This window comes from Cucurbita pepo, chromosome LG15 (assembly GCF_002806865.2).
Source record: "Cucurbita pepo subsp. pepo cultivar mu-cu-16 chromosome LG15, ASM280686v2, whole genome shotgun sequence".
In the NCBI taxonomy this organism is placed as follows: Eukaryota; Viridiplantae; Streptophyta; class Magnoliopsida; order Cucurbitales; family Cucurbitaceae; genus Cucurbita; species Cucurbita pepo.
The window spans coordinates 5,620,510-5,637,563 of NC_036652.1; the positions used below are offsets into that span (position 1 = coordinate 5,620,510).

The window sequence follows — 17,054 nt, forward strand, 5'->3', positions numbered from 1 at the left end:
TGGCGGTGGGGGGACTGGAGGGGGGCTGAGCTCCGGCAACGGCGAAGGCAATGGAGATCAAAGTGAAGCAAAACAATGCTTGAGGATCCATAATTGTGGCTTGGCTTCTGAAATCAAAAGAGAGGAAGAGAATAAATAGAAGAATTAGGAAACGGAGGACATTTTAGGTAATTTCACATCCAATAAGCATAACCAATGAAGAATTTTCAAATTTGATGAGGCGCATGTGGCCAACCGCCACCCGCCACCCGCCACCAAACATATCTCACGTATCCCACTGTCGGTGGGCCCAACCGACAATCCAACATTGTATCAACATAGAATCTACGACTGCCACGTGTCCCATAACGGGACCCATTACATTAATCTAAAATGACATGTCAAATCAAGAATGAAACAGGGGTAAAATCTCAACTCAATCCAACTCATATAATTATATATACCTATACCTATGTTTATTTATTTATTTCTTATCTCCCAACAATTAGATATATATTGAAATTAATTAAAAAAAAATAAATAAATGGCGGGAATCAATCTACCCGTTCAATCCAACTAAATTTGACTAGATTTGAGTTCATTATTTAATAAAAGCTAATTTAAATTTTAAAAAAATTATAATTCGAATAATTGAGTTGAGTCTAAAAAATTTCTCAACTCGACCCAATTCAATCCAGGAACACTATTGATATGTATTATTGTCCCGTCCTTTTTCTTTTTAAAATTAATTAAAAAAGTATTTATATAATATCAATTATGAATGGGTCCTTCCACGTGATGATGCATGATTAAACCCATTGATGTTTAAGTTAAATTATTGCAATCACCAAACTCTCCATTCACTTTTTTCTTTCCTTTTAAATCACATTCTTTCAATAAATATATATATATATATATATATATATATATACACGAATGTAAGTATATTATTGGAGTTAATTAACCAAATCTATAGGTGTGTAACAATTTTATGAATAATCATATATTTATGTTGTTTATATTTGCATGTTAGGAGCTTTAATTATTTGTTTAGACCTTTCATTAGAATGTGTGACTTGCTCGGTAAGTATGTTAGTCTAAAAAAAATGTGTATATTGAACTTACATAATTAATGTGTTTTTTCATCTCGATCTTCACTAATCAAGTAGTTGCTTTGATTTAAAAATATCTATAATAAAATTATTTATAAATATTAAAATTACTCTATGTTTGATATTATCGGCCTGATGTTAACTAATAAAATAATTTGAATATTAATATATCTATATATCTATATATATATATATATATATCATTTTAATAAAATAATAAATTATTGAAATTCAAGACTTATAATATTAAAATTAGAAAATATTGAAACAATTAAGGTATTTTTTTTTAAATTAAGGATGTTTTTTAATTTTTTTTTTAAAGTTTATAAGATATTTATAAACATTATTTTATATAAATTTAAGGTTTTTATTTATTTATTTATTTATAATTTAAGGATATTATTGGAGGATAATTGAAAAAAAAAATATACAATTTAAAGGTTTTTATTTTTAATAAATAATTCAGTCTTAACCAAATTAATAAATTTACAACAAAAAAATGGTGAGAAAATTTGGGAGATAATTGGGTAGCAGTTGGACAACTAAACATAACCAACTGTTTTGGTACGAGGTTTAATAACGTGAAAATAATAATAATATTATTAAACAAACAATTCTCAAAATATCTTTTTTAAATTTATAAAATTATTTTAATTAAATCTTCCTATATTATAAAATATACAAATTATAGAGTATAATTATTTTTCAATAACTATAACATTATTATAATCAAATTCAAAATTCTTTACATTAATTTTTATTTTTTAAATTAAAATGATAGGTCAAATAAATTTTAAATCTGAACTGTTTATAATTTTATAGTTAAGTGATAATTAATATATATTTTTAATTTTTTTTTAAATAGAATTACAAATTTTGGAATAATTTATTTAAAAGAAAACTTTAATTTTAATACAATTCAAATTATTAAAATAAATAGGCAATACAAACATTTTGAAGGATATTTGAATGTTACTCAAAGTAGGACGGAGTGTTTGGTGAGTCCTAAGTACGTGTCGAGCTCTAATTGGCTTGATGTCGGTGACGGTGACGTGTGACAGACATTCAAAAGTCAAAAGTGTATTATTAAAGGTTTGTGTACGGTAATGATTTGTGGTGAAATTAAACTTTAACGTGGGACCCACGTGTCAATTATTATTATTTATTTTTTTTACTTTTTAAGTTGTGAAAATGATTAATTAAAAAAAATTAACGATTTATAAAAGTAAGATTTGATTGTTTAATTAAACAAATTAATAAAAATACTTCATATTTTAATATCCTCTAATATTTTTTTATAAACTTTTAAATTTTTAAAAATGTTTTATCCAGACGTTTACGTACTCAATAATAGATATTGTACATTGAAAAAAATATTATAAAGTAATAAAAATTATAATGATATAATTTTTATACAATAAGGTTACAACTTTGATTAAAATCATTATTTACATCAAAATCATATATTATCAAACAAGAATATGTGAAAAAGAGGTGGACATTATTATGATTATATATTATAACTGAAGGAAAAGGGATGACAACTTAGAGTGAAAGCAAGGGTAAATCGGTTTCAGTTGAGCTGTCTAATCAACCCCCATGCAACATGTTCTATTTTTTTTTTTCAATTTTATTTTAGGAATATTTAAATATTTCGATAATTCAAATAATTCAAACTATTCAAATCAAACCGTTAAAGTTTACCGTTCGAATTTAATTTAGTAAAAAAAATTTAAAATTTGAGTTGGGTTCAATCTGTGATGTCAATTATTATCATTTGTGTCTATAAAATCTCTCGTTTATAAAAATTTACAAATTTTTTTAACATAGTCGTTTTTTTTAATTAACTGACATATTTCGAATTTTGGGTATGAACGAAATACGTCAACGACTATTAGAGTGTTTAGAGTTTGTATAAGCGTAACAAATAATATTGGATTCATCGGGACTGACGGGGCTCAAACCCACAGCTTCCGCCTTAACAAGACAGTGCTCTGACCAATTGAACTACGATCTCGAGAAAATAAAATGTACAACATGTGTTGATTTATTTGATTTGTCATATTTTACGGGAGTAAGAAGGTAGTTCTCTTCACAGGATCAAATAACTCAATAAATCGAATAAAAAATTAAATTTATCTCTGATTTACTATTCATTTAAGCCCACAGAAATTTTAATTTTTTTTAATTAAGTAATTTAAAAAAAACATAGTTAATTACAAAATGTTAAGATCAGTACTTTTTTTTTCAACAACAAAATATAATAATATATAAAGTTTAGGAGTATTTTACATAATCATTACCTTACAATATCATATTATTTATAATTTATTATTTAGAATATTTTAATTAAACATTTATTAAATTTTATCATTTAAAAAAATATATTTTGCATTTAAATAAAAAAAATATATTATTTTCACAATTTTTACATATTAAAATAATTTAAAAAAACACATCAACATCAAAATATATATAAAAAAATATAAATCATTGTTATTTTAAATAAACCCTATAGATATTTAAATTTAAAGTTTTAAGATTTATTTAATTAATTTATAAATAAATCTTTAAATTTTAAAGATTTATTTATAAAATTGAAGAATCTAATATATATATATAATTTTATTTTTTATAAATTATTTATAGTAATATTTAAAAAATATATAATAGAGCGCGCTATCTTTATCTAAATTTTAGAGACGATCACCGGAGATTCTGACGTTAAGATTTGAAATTCATGAAAATGGCGGCATTTCTCCCTCCTTTACCTCTCTATTTCATTACTCTGTTCTTGTTCTCAGATTCTCCTCTCCACCTCCGTTTGCCTTCTCCGACTAACTCTACAACCTTCTCCTGTCCTCTCTCCGCCTCTCGTAATCGGATTCTTTCCGTCTCCCATGGACCCGCCGGAGTGCCAGAAGCCTTCCGTCCGAACGTCGAAGAAGCGCAACTCGGAGGAAGACTTGCAACTGGCCACTGCCAACAAGAGAGCCGTGCTTGACGAGATCACCAACTCGTTGATCTTCAGTTCGAATCAGTGCTCTCTTTCTGATCAGGAGATGACGGATAAGCATCTGGACGAAGAGAAACTTCCTGAAGGAAGGTCTGTTGATTGTTCTAAGAAGTCTGGCTCTGCTTCTAGCATTTATAACCAACTTCGATTACTGGAGGTATGGATTTCGGCTTCTGTGTCTTGATTTTTTTTTCTTTCTTTTCTTTCAAATATCGAGATGTTAAATGAACTGAGGACTGCGATACCTTTACTTTGTCTTGGTTTGGCAAGTTCTCTGTGTAGTGAAGTGCTTATATGAACTGAGCATTGCGATGTGTCTTAGGGCTTGATTTTAGATATCGGTTTAGCAAGGTCTCTGAGATCGAGATATTGCGTGTAGTGAAGCGATTATATGAACTGAGCATTGCGATATGGTTTAGGGCTTGATTTTAGATATGGATTTAGTTAGGTCTCTGAGATCGAGATATTGCGTGTAGCGAAGCGATTATATGAACTGAGAATTGCGATATCTTAATTTCTTCCTCCAGTTTAATCGTTGCTTCATCATCTTGTTCGTTTACGAATATATTAATTCTAGAGAATCCGAGATTCTTCTCTACCGATAGTTCTTTAATTTTCTGCGATTATATGAACTGAGAATTGCGATATCGTAATTTCTTCGTCCAGTTTAATCGTTGATTCATCATCTTGTTCGTTTACGAATATATTAATTCTAGAGAATCCAAGATTCCTCTCTACCGATAGTTCTTTAATTTTCTGCGTTTATATGAACTGATGATTCTTCGCTATCGATATTTGATCCAACTAGTTATTTCCTTGCGTGAATCAGATGGAATTACACATGAAGGTACTGCCAAACATTGGAAAGGCTCACAACGATCACTCCAGTGTAACGTTCCCTCGTTTCCGAGAAATTCTAGTCGATTGGTTAATAGACGTTGCTGAGGAATACAAGCTTGTATCAGACACCCTATATCTCACTGTATCACACATTGACAGATACTTATCCTGGCATGCTGTTGACAGAAACAAGCTACAACTTCTTGGTGTTTGTTGCATGCTAATTGCATCGTATTTACCACGAACCCACTAGTTTTATTTGGTAATGTTTGTGGTATTAGTTACAAATCTCACTGCTATTTTGATTGGTGCTGTAGGAAGTATGAAGAGATCAATCCTCCTCACGTTGAAGACTTCTGCTATATAACTGATAATGCGTATACCATTGAACAGGTGCTGCACTTTGTCCTTTCTATGCTTAAGTTGCGCTTTCTCTTCTAATATTTGGCGCTATAAACATTTTGGTGAGGATGGTTAGGAGAGGAGTCCCATCGGTTAATTAAGAGGTTGATCATGAGTTTATAAATAAGGGATGCATCTCCAATAGTATGAGACCTTTTGGGAAAACCAAAAGCAAATCCATGAGAACTTATACTCAAAGTGGACAATATCATACCATTGTGGGCAGAGCCATTCTCTTAACTTAGTCATGTCAACAGAATCCTCAAATGTCGTACAAAAAAGTTGTGAGTCTCAAAGGTGTAGTCAAAAGTGATTTAAGTGTCAAACAAAGAGTGTACTTTGTTCGAAGGCTCCAGAGAAGGAGTCGAGCATAATTCGAGCCTCGGATAAGGGAGGTTCTATGGTGTACTTTATTCGAGAGGAGGATTATTGAGAATTGTCCGGGGGGAGTCCCAAATCGTGAGGTTGAAGGGTCTGTGTTTCCTAACACATCTTGCATTCTCGTTTTTCCCAGGCAAAAATTGCAACAAAAAGGAAGAAACTGTCCATATGACATGTCTACTTCCATAAATCTTTATCTATATTAAAAGCCAAATCAATATCCACTATACCTTATAGTATAAACATTGATGATCCACGTTATAAAATCTCAATGAAAATAGATATGGTTTATGAGTTATAAATATCGTTGTGATAGTATTTGTGTTCATATTTTTTTGTTATTCATAACTGTGTTTCAAAAACTATTTACTATTAATATTTTGTCAAGATTTTTATACCCCTTTTGAGCTGATGTAACAAGACTTGGCTGTAAATTTTGGTTCTTATGCATTTAGATACAAGCTCCCATTCTTTCCCTCTTGATGATATGATTATGGTTCTTATCTGGTTTTGTTTAACATGCAGGCATTGAATATGGAGAGAGATGTACGCAAATTCTTGACCTTTGAAGGTGCCCCCACGCCAAAAAATTTTCTCAGGCAAGAATGTTTTTCAACTATTTCATTTCATACAAATCTATAATTCTAATTCTCCCAATACGCGATTAACACATTGTTGCCATATTGTAGAATATTTACACAGGTTTCCTTGGAAAATTGGAAGGTAAGCCCCATCCATGACAACTTCCCAATTTTATGCCCCCCCTTTTGTTCTTGATCTAAATAGTTAACGTTACCAGCAGGCTCCAGACTTGGAATTTGAGTTCTTGAGTTGTTATCTTGCGGAGCTAAGTTTGTTAGATCACCGTTTTGTTCAATTCTTACCTTCAAAGATCGCTGCATCAGCCATTTTTCTTTCGAGAATGACAATCAAACCACAGAACCATCCTTGGGTAAGTAAGTTATATGTTCGTAGCACTTTTTATAAAACCAAATTATGGTTTAGTTTCATAATGTTCTTGCTAGCTTCATTATAATACTATTGGGTTTTCACATTTTGCAGTGTTTAGCACTACAACATTGCTCCGGTTACAGGCCATCTGAATTGAAGGAATGCATTCTTGCCATTCATGACTTGCAATTAAACAGAAAAAAAAGCTCTTTACTAGCTTTAAGAGACAAGTACAAGCAGCATAAGGTACTGTGTGCGTACATATTTCATTAGTTATTTTCCTTCAAATCTTTTGAATCATGATGTATATTCTAAGATAGAATTTAAGGTATTGCAATGTAACCGCCCGAGCCCACCGCTAGCAGATATTGTCCTTTTTGGGTTTTTCCTTTCGGACTTTCCCTCGAGATTTTTAAAATTCGTCTACAAGGGAGAGGTTTCCACACCCTTATAAAAGGTATTTCGTTCTCCTCACCAACCGACGTGGGATCTTACATGTGTGTTAGGAGGGAGTTCCACACTGGCTAATTAAGAAAATGATTATAAGTTTATAAATAAGGAATACATTGTTGGGAGTGAGTCTTACGTTGGCTAATTTAGGGAATGATCATGGGTTTAAAGAATACATCTCCATTGGTACGAGGCCTTTTGGGGAAGCCTAAAGTAAAGCCATTAGAGCTTATGCTCAAATGGACAATATCATACCATTGTAGAGATCCGTGATTCCTAACATACATCTCCATTGGTGTAAAGTTTTTTGGGGAAACCAAAAGCAAACCCACGACCACTTATACTCAAGTGGGCAATATCATACCATTGTGGAGAGTCATAGTTCGTGTATGCGTACATATTTCATTAGTTACTTTCTAAGACTTTTGAATCACAATCTAGAAAGAATTTGAAAAAGATTATACTGCTATAGGTATTGAATCCAAATCTCTTTCTAGATTACATAAATTAAGCCAATATTCAAGCTCTTGAAGGGAAAAATGTTAAGATCATGTATTTAATGACAAATCTTTTTATTTTACAGTTCATGTGTGTGGCAGAGCTATCGTCTCCCCCAGAAATTCCTGCACATTATTTCGAGGACATTGATCAGCAATCATCAACAGGTTCTTAAGAACATAACTGGTCGATGCCTCGATGCTTAAACTCTTTCTCTTCCATTGGCTAGCATGACATGCACAGTTAACCATGCACAAATAATGAGAAGTAGGTACTTATTAGATAGAAGATACCCATTCTTACTTGTTAGATAGGCTATTGAATCATAATCATGGGTTGATTTAGCATAGGCCCAGCTTTAGAATATTTTTTTATTAGTAATCAGGTTTAGGCATAAACATCGGCATTTTTAGCTTAGTGGTGCCGACGGCCGCCCTTGTAGGACTTAGTTTGAGGCTTAAGGGAGGCGTTGCAAGTAAATTATTGGTTCGACCCTTCCATGTGAGACTCTAAATTTTCTACAAATTAATAATTATTTGAATTAAAACTCTAAATTTTATAGTTAAATCTACTCTATAGGTTGATTATGATTTCGTTTTACTCTTGATGTAAATGCAAGAATGAATTTAAATAAATAATGTAATGGCATAGAGATGTTAAAATCAAATAGAGAGTAACTATTATGATAAAAAAAATTATTGGTAATTTTATTTAAATTATTTTGAGTTTGTTTTTTTTTAAATAAAAGTAAAAACAATTAAAAAGTATAACAATTGCTTGAGACTTAATTACTTAAATTATATAGAATTGAATGATTTTAAATATATCACTTAAACTATATAGAATTGTAAAGAAACTTCGAAGTGACGAGAGGAAAGCAAAAATGTTATTTTTACTATATTTTCCAAATCATTTTTATAAATATAACCACCTTTGGCCTTGTATTAAGGTATTTGAAGAGTTTGACTTTATGATTTATGATCATAATTAGCCATTAGGTAAATAAGCTTTAAAATACATGGAATAGACTCCATATCTTTAAATTATCAACCATCTAAAATTTGTAAAAATTCAAAATTAAATGAAGGATGATTCTTCTTTAATGCCGCATGAATTGCAACATCTTTTGATAATTTAAACAATATTTTTTTTACATATTTCTCAAACATTTTGGATAAAAATGATTATGACATCTAATGCCCTAACTCTAGATCGAGGTTTCTCTTAGCAAATGGTAGCCCAATATGTGGTTGAACATGTGTTAGCCAATCTTAGCACTAGATCATTCTCCAAAAAAAGTCGATCATCCTTTTTTTCAAGTTTCACAAAATCAGAGTGGGTTTGATGATTCATGTTGAACAGAACTCATTGTGGGAAACACTCGCGCTCTTTATTAAGAGCAATCGAGAAGAGAATACAAGACACGCTTCTGCTTTTTATTGTTTTTGAATACAAGACACTCTGTAGAATACTTTTGCTTTTTATTGTTTTTGAATTTTTTTGGATGAATAACGTAGGTAGGGTGGATGAGTATTTATACTGTAGCCTATACAATCACAACTTATTAATAAATTTTTTCTTTTTTAAATTTCTCCCCTTGTTTAATTGAAAAAAAATATCACCTATTGACTCATTAGATTTAAATAAATTACATTAATGACATTAATGAAATCAACAATTGAGTAATTGGGATAAATATGTCCAAACCTTGATTGAGCATTCAAACCAAATAAGTATAAAGAATTATCCTTAAAACATTGATAATAAATTGTACATTTAAGCAAACAGAAACATAATTCTGAGTTTAGCTCAACTAAAAAATGTTACTAGTAGAACTGGAAAGTAATAAACATCATTTAGATTAATAAATGTTTCTTAAAAAAAAAAAAATTATAAAATGGGACCTGTTCGCCAATAGCTTCCAATAATTTATCCCGAGAATATATATATATATATATATATATTTATTTACTACATTTTACCTTACAAATAGGATGACGATAATAAAAATAAAACCTCTTATAAATTATATATTACATTTTACATTACAAATAGGATGGTCAAAATTCAAACTTACAACCAGCCTTAACCACTAAACTACGTTGATATTAACGCCCAATTACTAAAGCTTTAAATTCAAATCAAGCTTCAGCGGTTCGCTCATCGGTGGCTCTGTTTGCTGTTGTGTGTTCAATCGGAAGCTTCCAGGCCAAGTTATGTCCATGAAATCATCCTCCAAAGTGCAGGCGGCAGCGGCGGAGGTGGCGGCGCCGTAGAACCTTGCGACAGTTGCAGAAGATCCTCCATGGCCAAGGGGTTCTCTGTTTGGTCTCTGCAGAAGAAGGGAATGAGGCCTTACACCCAAAGATCGAACCATAAAATTAGCAGCATTATTCATTAATGGAGGCAGACCCATCATCGCCATTATTTTTTGAAATTGGTATCTTCTTGCTGCTCCCCTCTCCCTTTTGTGGGCATTTTGGTGGCCTCCCAATGCTTGTGAGCTGTAGAATTTCCTCATACAGTAGTTACATGAAAACATCTTGGCAGTTGCAGCAGCTGAACTGCTGCTGCTTGGCTTGTTCATCAATGGCTGGGAATCAGAATCATCTGTGCCATTGGAGGGCTGCAAATTCCCACCCAAGCTCAAATTCAGCCACCCTCTTGCAGGATTTTCATTTGCTGTTGATTCATTTATCTTGATTCTTGTGGGACTTGATTCACCTGGCTTTTGGGTAGTAGCTGTTAGTTCTGCTGCTTCTTCTTCTCTATCTTCCATAATTTTCCAGGGCTATGGCTGTCTGGTTGAGAACCTGTTGAAAAAGAGAGAGATTATCAGACCTCAGAGAGACCTCAGAGAGACCTCAGAGAGACCTCAGAGAGACCTCAGAGAGTTGTTTGTTACCTACAAAACATGGCTTTTGTCTTCTTTTCTATTTGGTTTTGCCCCACTTAGTCAGGCTTGGTGCTGAGGAGACATTGGATCATATAATTAACGTTTGTAGCTTTGGTTTCTTTTCTCAATCTTTTTTCCTCCTGACCATATTCTTTCCAAACTTAGCCTCAATAACTTTATAGATGGATGTCTCCTTTTTGAAGTAACTCTCAGAAACACCTACAGTTGACAATCCCAAATAATATGCCAATAATGGTCAAATCATGATCTTAGAATCTGTTTCAGTTGCCTGCCATTTCTGATTCTTACCCACCAAGTTAACAAATCATTTTGGTCTTGCTTTTGAGAAGCTAAAGAGATTGGTTTTCTCTAAAATTGTATTGCTTATTGTATTAGAAACTTCTCGTGGAAGAATCTCACAAAATCATTAGAGATACGAACGATCTTTTGAGTTTTATCAACCATGAAATAGGCAGCTGGGAGGGGCGACTAAGCTATCAATTTTAACCCACTACCTGGTTACTAAGCTAATTCAATACAAACAAATTCAAGCTCAGCTCAAATATGTCTATCCGTGTGAAGCAAAAAAAAAAAAAAAAAAAAAACTTAGAAACAATCACAACATGTCCATAATTCTTAAGAAGTATCTAACCAATCCTGTAACTTGTAAGAAAGATGGTTTATTTTTAAAAGCAATTAATTTAATAAACTAAAACAAAAATAAGACAAGAATAAGTTTTAGAGGACAATACCCAAATATTTACAGTTTTTCTTTACCCCATTTAAAGATGTGTGGATAGCACCAAAAAAAGGGGGGAAATCTATCATTGATAGAATAACTTAGTGCTAAAAAAATCCCACTTGAAAGAAACAGGCTTCACCAATGTCATATGCAGCATAGCAATAATCCTAGTGACAACTGAGAAGTGGGTGTGGTGGTGGTATTTCTTAGTGCTTTTTTGATTTGATATTTTGTTGGGGGTGAAAATGGGCTTACAGACAAGAGTATTGGAGAATAGTAACAAGGGAAGGAATAAGGGTTAAAATGCATTTGGTTTCTCTTTATAAGGAAGTGTGTAAAATGGGCTTTTCTTTATGTTGGTGCTTTATTCCTACCCAATCTGGCTGCATCATCAGCACATTATTGGTGAAAAATGGGCATCACCAAGATAAAACACTACAAGACAAGAAGCCACTATACTACATTATCAGCCAGTTCAACAGTTACCAATAACTCATCCAAATGATTGTCCTGTCACTGATTTGATTGGATTTGGGATCTAAGGCACTTATTTCACTTTAGGACCTTAGGCTTATTTATAATCATCAACGCAGGGAATAATCAGTAGCCATACAGGTCCATATCGAGATACAACTTCGACACCTTCCCTCAGTTCCCCTTTTCTTAAATAAGAATTCTTTGAAACAACTCAGCTTACTAAATATGTTTACCTATTAATATTCTTAATCCAATATAAACTTCACATCAAATAATAAGAAATCTTAGTTTCTGGTGCGTAGCTAAGCTTTCTTTTTCCTTTTTCAAGACAATATATATAATGGTAGACCCTGTGAAAACACAGTTGGAGAAGCATTATGAAACCACTTATTCTATTGACCTTTGGCTTTTGATAGAATGACCTCTCAGGGCTACAAGTTCCCACTTTCCTGTAATAGTAAGGGAATCCATTAGAGGATTCTCTCTTTCTCAACAAAAACTTATGTACGATCTAATATTTCCATCCACCAAAAAACCCACTCCGTCGAACAAAACTAATATTTGCTTCGAGAGAATGAGATTTCTGTCTGGCAATCTCATTCACCTTTTGATACCGACTGTCTAATCAGTGTTTTTAACTCTACGATAATTACCCTACTCCATTTTTATCTAACTAGTTTTCAAGGGATAATCACCATGCAGCCGGTTTAGAACTAACAAATCACAGAAACTCTTCCCCACACCTGGTCTATTCTCCTGTAACTGCAACCAGAAACTTCTATCCTTTTTTGCACACTGGTTTGATGGGGGCTCGTGATTGTTACAAGCTTGCAGTTTGGTAGGCCGTCTCATTTGGAAGGTGATGTTCCTAAGGAGTGAACTTTTCTTAGGGTCTTTGTTTAAAAAGGTTGAGAACTTGTTGTAGAGTTCAAAAGAGGTTGCCGAACTAGCATGTTATCTCCCTAGTTGGTTAAGGATGAAGAGGATTAGTCCCATCTCTTTTATCCACTGCCGGTTTGCAGCCTTGTGCTAGAATAAGCTCCTCCAAATTTTGGATATTGGCTGGTATGTTCTCCGGAATTGTAGGGTGAGGATTTGTTTCAATGGGCAGAACCATCTAAACTAATGAAGCAGTGGATCTAGATTTTAAGAGAAATCCATGAATTTCAAGTGGTCGGGATGAATTTTTCTAGGATCCAGTTAGATTTCTCATCTACTTGGTGTCCCTTACCAAAGGATTTTTGTAATGGTGATGCAGCAAATATTTTGCCAATTAGGAGTCTTCTACGTAATCTCATTTGACATTTTATCTGCCCTTTTTGTAGGGCCTTTTGTTAATATACGTTTTTTTCCCATCCAAATAGAAGAAGAATAAAGTTTCAATTTGGAATTCAACAAACATCAGCAATACTCACATAATGACGTGGGAATAAAGTGTCGGCGGATCCAAAAGTTCGGAAGGCTACTGAGACCAAAGTTTCCTTGCAACCTGGTCAACCTCTGCAAATTAGCAAGTGTTAGCGCAAATTCAAATTTAACATCCATCCAATTCTCGATGGCTGTTTGATTGACTTCGGAAAACAAATTTTTTTTTTTAATTCTTTTTTCAATAGTAAATCAATGATGACGTAGTAAGTAATGATGAATGAGAAGCAACAGCTAGATGACACAAGAATCTAGCAAATGCTTTAATCCCTGCTCTGATCAATAATATAATTAAGAACACTTTTATCGTATTTCCAAAGCATTAGTTCCTGAAGTAACAACTCTTCACGAGTCCCCTGCGCCCGCGTATTGCCGCACATGGCCATGTTTAATCCCATTTAACTTAAGTACCTGAAAGGGCCAACGGCAGCTGTGAGAAGCAATAAGAAAGTTAACAAACAAAGTCATCACTTCATCTTCCAAGTGTTTCTCTGCCAAAATACAAGGTAACGATATTGATTGAACCCATGAAACAGACACCTAACACCTAACACCTAAAACCTAACGTGATGTCCTGATTTATCAGCCAAATGGAGAAAAGAATTACACACAATGTTCGGTTCTACGTAAGCGATAAAAGCACGACATTCTCACTATTTTATCTAAACAGAGAATGAGGCAATAATACGAAAATGCAGAAACTTCTAGTTGAGTTGAGGTAGCCGATATCTCTAGCAATTTCTTTACATGATCACATTTTCCAATTTTACTAGCATTTATTATGACTTATCCTTCTGCAAGTCTGATCCAAAATATTAAAGTGGAGAAACTCACAGCAAATAGAAAACGTGTGGCAAAATAAATTCCATTAAATTAAAGGAGTTTAAGATGTATGGAAAATTGCACATACAACTCATAGTTCAAATTTAGTCTAAAAGGTAATTTTTAAAGACAACTTCGAGACCCTCCCATAAAAAAGGAAAGAAAAAAAAAAGACACTTTCTAAGTGGTCCAAAAGTTCACTCCATTTCCATTGCTTGAATCATTATGTTTATATTCTCAAAATTATGATGACACAAAATACTATTTAAATTTGTCTATAAGTTAACACTAGCATTGCAACCTATCTGCCAATCGCCATCAAGGATCCAGCAGCTAGATTTCCTGGTTCCCAGTCTAAATATAAGTTGGAAAATACTAGGATCCAATGTATTATTCAAAATCAAAAGCACAACAGGACAAAAAAAATCGACAACATTGTATCACACTCCAGCTCAGGATGGTGAATATCCTTCAGCACAATCCATCTTCCCCACTCCCGCTTCTCAATTCATTTCCTGGTTCCCAGTCTAAATATAAGTTGGAAAATACTAGGATCCAATGTATTATTCAAAATCAAAAGCACAAGAGGACAAAAAAAATCGACAACATTGTATCAGTCTCCAGCTCAGGATGAGTGAATATCCTTGAGCACAATCCATCTTCCCCACTCCCGCTTCTCAATTCATTTCCAAATCCTTCTTAAGATCTTATCAACCAAACACAAATGCAATCTGCGGAAGAAACTAATCACCTAGACTTGGTGTTCTTGACTAATTTTACCTTCCATTCCATAAACAGAAACCATTGTTGTGCAAACTTAACTATTGAAATGCGACCCTAGGATCTAGGCCACAGATAAATAACAATAAGAGAGTGAAAATCTACTGACTGTGCATATAATGTGTCCTAGAACAAGCAAGACTCACAAAGCAACCACTAGCGATATTGACAGGGACGGCAGAAGGTACCATGAGACAGCTCGTAAAAAGCCCTAACATTGACAGTGAGGTGGATGTCAGGCAGGGAGTTGCTGTCATGCTGCAAGTTGGCATAAAGGATTGTATTCATCCCAATTCTCCCAATCTCCTAGAGTATGAAGAAGAAAAAAAAAATAACAGTAAACGAAAGAAGAAACACAGAATTACATATAATATCAACAGATCAGCCAAAAATTCAGCGACATCCATTATTACCTAGAGAATAGAGAAATGATATCTTCTTCATATGAATAAATTGGAAAAACACATATCATATACGACAAAGAAAGAAAGATGTCCAATATGGAATAGAGCCAAAAATAAATAATGCCAAATAAACGAAGAGTTACAAGTTTGTGGTATGTATCAAGTTTTGGACATAGGTTGTACAATTTAAAACAATACATTACATGTCTTTAAACTTTCAATTTTGTATCAATAAGTTAGTAAGTTGGAGTTTTATTAAACACAAAATTGACAAATCAAAGACCTAAATCCAAATTCTTATTAGACACAGTTAAGAGTTCGTAGATTATTATAGACACAACACTAAGTTTAAGGAAGGCACACACTTACAATTTTACAGTAAAAGAACTTTCCACGTTTGAGATTCTGACGCCAATTTCCTCATATCATATGCAAACAGTTCCAGTCAATAATATATTCCGGGGTCATGATGCAGGAAAAGAGAGTAGAAGTGGTCCACTTCCTTTTTCATCTACTTTCTACAAGTAACCGCAAAAAAACAAGCGTTAAATTATGAAATGGAAGGCCAACAAATCTATAAACAAGAACAATCCGTATATCGAATACATCTTTGCTCTGATTATTCTCTCCAATTTTTTATCAGCTAATTAAACTACAAAACAAAAGAAAAAATTCTCAAGATTCCGTATCTGCAACAATTCGTCAAGCATAATTCACAGCCAGTTAAGCATCAATAAACCACGAAAAAATGTAACGGAACAACCAGGCACTATGTGAAAACATTCGTGGCTAGCGTTTTCAGTTAAGCAACACAAAGAAGCAATGATAGCGGGTTTTGGCGAAGGGAACCTGGAAGCCGCAGAAAATTAGCAGGCCGGCAGGCGCCGCGGCAGGAGTTGAAGAGCCTTCCGATGAAGTTAACCGGGAAGATGAAGAGCGGGCGGTGGACATTAGCGTCGGAGAAAGCGATCCAGAGCGCCAAGCCATCGTCTTCTCAGATTCTACGCTGTGACTGTTTTGAGGATGCTAACGGTGTTGGGACTTCACGTCGGTTTTAGTTTCGCGGCATTCGGAAATTCTCTTTCGAGATATTGTGCTGGCGGTGTACGATAGTTATCTTGTGCCCTCAGTTGTGGACCGTTAGATTATTTGTAGATGGTTTGCACTCCTTGATATATATATATATATATATATACACTTGGTTGATGAAACGTTCGAAGAACATAAATATCTTATCTCGTATAGTATAAGATGTTAGATTGTTCAAACCTCGATCGTAATCTCCTGTAGGGTTGCTACACCCACACGGGAATTTGAAGAGCAAGATTAGGGCTTGAGAAACCTTTCATATTCTTGCTCGTGAGGAACTTCTAGACTCTTTTGATCAAAAGCATTGGATATACGGCCAAGATGACATCAAGATTAAGTTCTTATCTTCATCTATATTCTATTATTTAGTTTCGAAAATCATATCGATTTAGAGAATTTCCCTACCCAAATCTCTAGAAGGAACTTCGATAAAAGAAAAGAAAATCTCAATCACTAACTCAAATTCCGACTCAATTTCGTCTATTTCTTTCCTTCTTTCTGGCTTATCTTGTCCTTGTCTTAGCGACAAAAAAATATGTGCACAAAATGTTCTCTAAAGTTCAATCCACTTTGTGTTGTGCACGGGTAGAAATCGACTTCGTCTTTTGTGACCTATTTAATGTCAACTCTAAATAGTTCATGGAGTAGAGAGATCCACGTTAATAGTATCTTCGCCAAAAATTCTAGCGAGTGTCTAGATATTGACAAGACAAGTAACAAAATTTCTCAAGAGGAATCATTATAAAAAATTATATTGAAGAAAAAGTTTCGTGATATAATTAAAAAAAAA

The 17,054-nt window shown here is 33.3% G+C and overlaps 3 protein-coding genes and 1 long non-coding RNA gene across 8 annotated transcripts in view; 2 read left to right on the plus strand and 2 right to left on the minus strand.

Moving 5' to 3' along the window:
* Positions 1-112, minus strand: part of LOC111811310 (classical arabinogalactan protein 9-like) — a gene marked incomplete in the record, with an annotated part of 1,425 nt that extends 1,313 nt beyond the window's left edge. Inside the window, 1 exon segment of the mRNA XM_023698090.1 lies at positions 1-112. Within this exon segment, the coding sequence (XP_023553858.1) occupies positions 1-91 (91 nt within the window).
* A 3,710-nt stretch (positions 113-3,822) lies between these two features.
* On the plus strand, positions 3,823-8,112 carry LOC111811286 (G2/mitotic-specific cyclin C13-1-like). 2 transcript variants are annotated; one of them, XR_002817521.1, is made up of 8 exons: positions 3,823-4,264; positions 4,937-5,178; positions 5,265-5,340; positions 6,256-6,329; positions 6,420-6,453; positions 6,533-6,686; positions 6,793-6,927; positions 7,715-7,793. XR_002817521.1 is itself a non-coding variant. In XM_023698059.1 (8 exons), exons 1-8 carry the CDS (start codon positions 3,992-3,994, stop codon positions 7,802-7,804), a joined length of 1,074 nt encoding a protein of 357 aa, XP_023553827.1. In that variant the 5' UTR covers positions 3,823-3,991; the 3' UTR covers positions 7,805-8,112. The 2 variants fall into 2 exon arrangements, 1 of the variants encoding a protein (XP_023553827.1); XM_023698059.1 differs by having other exon boundaries at positions 6,533-6,682; positions 7,715-8,112.
* Positions 8,113-9,624: 1,512 nt separating this feature from the next.
* Positions 9,625-13,500, minus strand: LOC111811304 (zinc finger protein 4-like). Of its 4 annotated transcripts, none has more exons than XM_023698084.1 (3): positions 13,160-13,487; positions 10,539-10,744; positions 9,625-10,442 (listed from the first exon to the last, which is right to left on the minus strand). In XM_023698084.1, exon 3 carries the CDS (start codon positions 10,406-10,408, stop codon positions 9,752-9,754), a length of 657 nt encoding a protein of 218 aa, XP_023553852.1. In that variant the 5' UTR covers positions 10,409-10,442; positions 10,539-10,744; positions 13,160-13,487; the 3' UTR covers positions 9,625-9,751. The 4 variants fall into 4 exon arrangements, with proteins under 4 accessions (XP_023553852.1, XP_023553850.1, XP_023553851.1 ...); XM_023698082.1 differs by having other exon boundaries at positions 10,535-10,744; XM_023698083.1 differs by having other exon boundaries at positions 9,625-10,481; positions 10,515-10,744.
* On the plus strand, positions 13,429-15,103 carry LOC111811320. Its single transcript, XR_002817524.1, has 2 exons — positions 13,429-13,576; positions 14,956-15,103. It is a non-coding gene; the product is annotated as an uncharacterized LOC111811320 (long non-coding RNA).
* Positions 15,104-17,054: the final 1,951 nt, after the last annotated feature.

What these genes read in the sequence shown, in the direction of transcription:
- LOC111811286 (XM_023698059.1), top strand. Translation starts at nt 3,992, where the DNA reads ATGGACCCGCCGGAGTGCCAGAAGCCTTCCGTCCGAACGTCGAAGAAG. An exon ending in ACCAACTTCGATTACTGGAG is followed by an intron (nt 4,265 to 4,936) that starts GTATGGATTTCG and finishes TGCGTGAATCAG; the next exon opens with ATGGAATTACACATGAAGGT. An exon ending in TTTCCTTGGAAAATTGGAAG is followed by an intron (nt 6,454 to 6,532) that starts GTAAGCCCCATC and finishes CGTTACCAGCAG; the next exon opens with GCTCCAGACTTGGAATTTGA.
- LOC111811304 (XM_023698081.1), bottom strand. Translation starts at nt 10,408, where the DNA reads ATGGAAGATAGAGAAGAAGAAGCAGCAGAACTAACAGCTACTACCCAA.